The sequence below is a fragment of the Haliaeetus leucocephalus genome, unplaced genomic scaffold (assembly GCF_000737465.1).
Source record: "Haliaeetus leucocephalus isolate CR32 unplaced genomic scaffold, Haliaeetus_leucocephalus-4.0 Scaffold373, whole genome shotgun sequence".
Taxonomy (NCBI): Eukaryota; Metazoa; Chordata; class Aves; order Accipitriformes; family Accipitridae; genus Haliaeetus; species Haliaeetus leucocephalus.
This window is the reverse complement of record NW_010972809.1, coordinates 7,158,346-7,163,556: the sequence shown is the minus strand read 5'-3', so window position 1 is coordinate 7,163,556 and position 5,211 is coordinate 7,158,346. Positions and strand designations below refer to the sequence as shown.

The 5,211-nt window shown below is 54.1% G+C and overlaps 1 protein-coding gene across 1 annotated transcript in view; it reads right to left on the bottom strand.

The window, feature by feature from the left end:
• Nucleotides 1-735: 735 nt before the first annotated feature.
• Nucleotides 736-5,211, bottom strand: part of NRN1 (neuritin 1) — a 9,097-nt gene continuing 4,621 nt past the window's right edge. The window contains exons 2-3 of the mRNA XM_010573257.1: nucleotides 5,027-5,171; nucleotides 736-2,061 (exon numbers count right to left, since the gene is read on the bottom strand). Of these exons, the coding sequence (XP_010571559.1) occupies nucleotides 1,830-2,061; nucleotides 5,027-5,171 (377 nt within the window). The 3' untranslated portion in view covers nucleotides 736-1,829. The remainder of the gene's footprint in view (nucleotides 2,062-5,026; nucleotides 5,172-5,211) is intronic.

Below are 5,211 nucleotides of genomic sequence, written 5' to 3'. Positions count from 1 at the left end.
CACCTTGGCAAAGGAGAGCTATTGCGCAGGCAACGGCTCCCCACCGGAATAAATCACCTCAAACCGATTCGCGGCCCCTACCTCCCCATCACCCACCCCCCCACCCAGCCGCGGTCGCCAGCTGGGCTCTCGCCTTATAAATAAAAAGGACATGTTTACTCTTTGATGTGTATTTCTTTATAAAGGCATCAGGCGCCTATAAATAGCCGAGGTTAGAGCAGCTTCTGCTGCGAAATCAATACCCCGTCCCCCCCTTCCCCTTGCTCCTTCGGCTGAGTTGCCTTATGAATTATGAAAGGGCTCCTCTGTGCCCCGGCTCCGGCTCCGCAGCCTCCTCCTTAATGGTGGTTGCTGCCCTCCCTCCGCCGGGGCTCCGCGCCGTTCCGCACCGCTCCGCGCCCGCGGGACCGCCGCGCCGCCCGCCGCTGCGCGGGGTTTCCTTCGCCGGCTCCGGGCGGCTGGGGAACGGGGGTGCTGCGGGTTTGAGTTTCTGGAGGAGGAGGAGGAGGGGGGGAGGATTTAGAGCGTATTTTTAAGAAATAAGTGGGGGGTGAAAAAAAAGAAAAAAAAGAAAAGGAAGGCTCCGACTAACCAATTCAGCCGCCTTGTCCTTGTTTGAACTGAAATTGCCATGTTCATCAAGGGATCGGTTCGGGATTTAGCCTTCCTTGCCTGAAAAGCCCTGTCCTTTTCAAGATACTCTAGGCATATTTTATAAAAAGGACGACACCCTCATTTCAAACAATAATTTTTATTTTATATTTCTGTCTATACTTTGTAGCAAATTTTTTTTTTGCTGAATTGACTTTATAATAAACTTTTGTTTAAATTACATTTTTCTTCTCTTTTAAAATCAAGGCTCTTTTTTTCAAAATCATTTTGCTGTTGTTGTTTTTTTATGGGTTTTTTTTTTTTTTTTAGGTTTACAGTTAAGCCCCCTTTTTTGTGATCTCTACGGTTGGATAGTCAGGTATTTTACCGGTATGTGTAACATCTAAAACAAAGAGGAGGAAAAAATTAAAGGCAGTGAATTCGGAAAGATGCCTTCGAACAGCAAGTAAAGGTAAACTCTCAGAAATCCATTAGCAGCATTCCTTCACTCCTCCGGACATTTAGACATCTCTTTCTTTCGCTCTTCCCTTCCTTCCTTCCCTGTTCGTTTCTCTCTCTCCTCTCTCTCTCTCGCTCGCTCTCTTTTCCCCTTGAGGAAAAATGCTTTTTTTTTTTTTTTTTTTTTTTTTCAGTGGAATGACCAAAAAACAAGCGACTGTGGAGGAAAGATGAGAGATTGTGAATTATTCACCATATGCTTCACACGTGGACATCTACCTTAGATTCATCGCCAGTGCCTTTTTTTGCCTGCGTTTTTGTTCTCGCCTCGCACACTGCCACATTTTTAGAGGAGCCCGTGGCCCGCCGGGAGGTATCCCGGCCGATTACAACCTTAGCGTTAGGTGGCCCAGAGCCGTTCCTGAGATTGCTTTTGCACAACGAGGGCTCGAGTTTGTTAGTTTTATTTTTTTGTCTAGTTTTGATTCGAAGCGATAGTAAAGCTGAGGTCCGATTTGGGCTGCGCGCCGCTGCCTGTTTGGTAACATTTGGCAAATAAAACACACAAAAAAAAAACACCCAAAAAAAAAAAAAAAAAAGGGAGAACGCTTCCACAGTCCTACATGGGTGTTTCACCATCACCATCATCAGCCACCACCACCACCATCATCATCATCATCAACCACAGAAAAGCACAACGTCCCCAAAGCAACGGATGGACCCTTCCTCTATGGATCCGGCACATGGAGAGGGTGTGGGTGTGAGTGTGCTCGCCCCCCCTAGAAAGGCAGCCAGGTCACTAGCGCGGCCCACAGAGCCGCCAGCAGCAGGGGCAAAGCCGGCGGGAGGAGGGACGGTGCCGCGCCGCTGCCGCCTCCGCACAGTTCAAATAAGCTGCCTTGGAAATCGAGGTTTTTGGATTCCCGTCTCAATTTCTCCCAGAGGTCTGTCGCTCCTTCCTGGCAATCGGTGAGCGCTGTGAGGGTGCAGGCGTGGAAATCATCCCAGTACCTGCAGGAGGGGAGAGCAGCGGGCATCAACACAGGCACGCACCCACCTTCCCGGGGGGGGGGGGGGGGGTGAGGGGGGAGACGACCCCTTGGGCCCGCCGACCCCCCGACGGCGGAGCTGAGCGGGGCCATGCCTTAAAGGGCGGCTGGCGCCCGGCGGGGAGGAGCCGCCGCCTCCCCCGCCCTAAAACCCGGCCCCTTCCCCCCCACACACCCCCTGTCCCCAAAACCACCGGTTTCTGGGAGGGATCCTCGTCCCCTCGCCTTCCCCGGGCTGCCCCGCAGCAGCCCGCCCCGTGTGCACCATGTCCCCTGCCCGCTCCCGGGTGGGCTGCCGCTGGCCGGGGTTTCGGGGATGCTCCCTCCCCAACCCCGCCTTCGGCACCAGCCCGGGCTGGGGCAAAAAATGGCTTTGCTGGGTCTTTGCCTGACGCGGGGGGAGAGGGCACGCAGCCCTCGGCTGGCAGACGCCAGCCTGGGAGCCCACGGGCTCGTCCCGAGAGTTTTTCGTCCCCGGTGGGAGCGGGCAGATGGGGGTGGGCAAGGCATCGCTCTTCCCAGAAGGGAGGCGGTGTCCTGGAGGGTCCCGGTGCGGCGGTAGAAACCCTCGGGAGGATCCCCCGGGACGGGAGCGGGCCCTGACTCCAGGGGCAGGAGGGGAGGAAGAGGAGGACGAGAATGAGGAGGAGGAGAAGGAGCGGGGAGCGGCGGGAGGGACTCCTCATCCGTGGCCAGGGGTCTACAGGCAGCGAAGGGTTTCTCCTTCCTCAGGATAATTTCTAGCTGTTCCCACACATTTTTCCTTTTTCTTTTAATTCCCTTCTTCGCGGAGGCTGGACCGGGGTTTGCCGCCGGGGCAGGACCCGTCCCACTGCCCCACCTCGGGGGGCGGGAGGACCTTTCTTCTCCGCCTCTGGGTTATCGAAAATCACCCCGAATCTGCCCTCTGCCTCCTATTTCCTCCTTGCCTCAAGGCAGGCGCCTGCAAATTTGGATCTTGATTTTCTTTTTTTTTTTTTATTTTCTTTTTTTTTAAGTAGTCCTACAGCCTGTAATTTATGAGCACTCTAAGCTGGTTGTAGACTCCCAATGTTTGCTACGTTTGTAATAAATAATGAGATACTGAGAAGCCAGAGTCTGAGAGTGTGCCTCTCCTGCAGTATTTCTGCTGTAATTGCATCTCCCAAAGGAAAATTAAATCTTCCCCATCTTCTCTCAATACACATCCCGGCACAGGGCGAAGGCAATCGGGTGGTGGGAGGTGGCTTGGAAAAGGGTCTTGCTTGGAAAAGAGTTACTTTTTGCAGGTGGGGACCACCTCTGGTCCAGCACTCCAGGGCCAAAGGACATCATATTAGGACACTGCTGCCCCTGGGTATTTATTCCTCATGCAGGACACAAGGTAAACCGCAACCCAGCATTTACAGCAAGGTGCCGGCCTTAGTAGGTGCTTGGCTCAGAAATCTCTAGGTAGGAAGAGAAGACTGGAGGGTTACAAAGTCTCTTCTCTTCTCTTCTCTTCTCTTCTCTTCTCCTCTCCTCTCCTCTCCTCTCCTCTCCTCTCCTCTCCTCTCTCTTCTCCTCCTTTCCTTTCCTTTCCTTTCCTTTCCTTTCCTTTCCTTTCCTTTCCTTTCCTTTCCTTCTCACTTTCCTTTCCTTCTCTCTTTCCTTTCCTTTCCTTTTCATCTCACTTTCCCATTTCACGTCCTTCGTTTTCTGATTTTCGTGGAGCAAAATCAGAAAAAAACTATTCCAAACATATTTATGTCTAAGGACCTTATCTCGTTTCTAATTACGATTTTCTATATTGTGTGTGTCTGTGTGTTTTGTTTTTTTCGGCGGGAGGAGTTTGTGCTGGAAAACAGCAACGAGGAGAGACGGGAGAATATCCTGTGCAGCCGGATTTTCTTTTCTTTTCTTTTCTTTTTTTTTTTTCCCCAGACGTATCGAAAATGGCCATTTCTGCCTCCCTGCCCGGGACGCGAGACCCCGAAGCTCACCGGCTCCCGGCAGCCGCCCCAGGTTTTCCTTCCCTTGGTAAGATCCGCTGCCCTGAGCTCTGGGGAAAACTACCCCAAATCCAGGGCTCCTCCAGCCGTCCCAGTTCCTCCAGCTTCGGAAAGGAACTGAAAAGGAGGGGCGCAGGAGCCAATTTTGCAAGGCGAGCTCTTTTTCTCCCTTTATTATTTTTTTGCTGGTGTTTTCCTTTTTATTATTATTATTCTTTTCCCCCTTTATCTTTGCCCCTTCCTTCTCCTCCCCTCTGTGCCAGGAGCGGGGCGAAACTGGGGGATGGGGGAAGGTGGCGAATGGGCTTTCCCCGAGGGCCAGGGGGTGGAGGAGAGCTGCCGCTGGGCGATTAATATTGTGGTTGGGCTCTTTTCTTTTTAATTACATTTCGTTTTCCGAGGAACCGCCTCCCTAGCGCCGGCTGTCCCCGGCCGGGGTGAGCTGCCTCCCCCCGGCCTGCCTCTGCCCTGAGCGCCCAGGGGGACCCCGGAGCCTGCCAGTGAGCGGGGTCCCAACGGCAACGATAGGGAAGGGGGTAACGACCCCCGGGCAGCTGAGGTCAACACCCCAGTGCAAAGCAGGAGAAGGGAAAGAGAGGAGCTAAGGAGGGCGGGGAAAAAAAAAAACCAAAACAACCCCAAAAAAAACCAACACCAAAATAAACCACCCAGATTCACGGAGGGAAAAACTAAAAAAGACATTGTAAAAACTCCCTCCAGACTTCACTGTTCCCCAAGCCCGGCCTGTCCCCGTGGCAGCGCGCTCGGAGGGACCCTGGAGCGGAGAACCCAACCCCAAAGCACCAAACCCCGCGTTACTTCTGTTGCTTCCCTTCCCCCCATCCAGCCTCGCCCCCCCCCCCCCCAGCCCCAACTTTGCCCAGCCCCGGGTGACCCCCTAGTCCCGTTCTCCCCCCCTCCCCCCCCGCGGCCCCGAAGGAGAGAGGAAAGACCTACGCGCAGATCGTTTGGAGGTTTCTCTTGTCGTCCAGGTCCTGCGGGTAGTTGGCCATGTTATCGCCCAGCCGCAGCAAACAGTCCGAGAAGCCCCTAAAGACCGCATCGCACCGCCCCGCCGCTCTCACCGCCTGCACCAGGTACGCTGGGGGGGGGCAGGGGCACAGGTCAGCACCGCCGGCTCC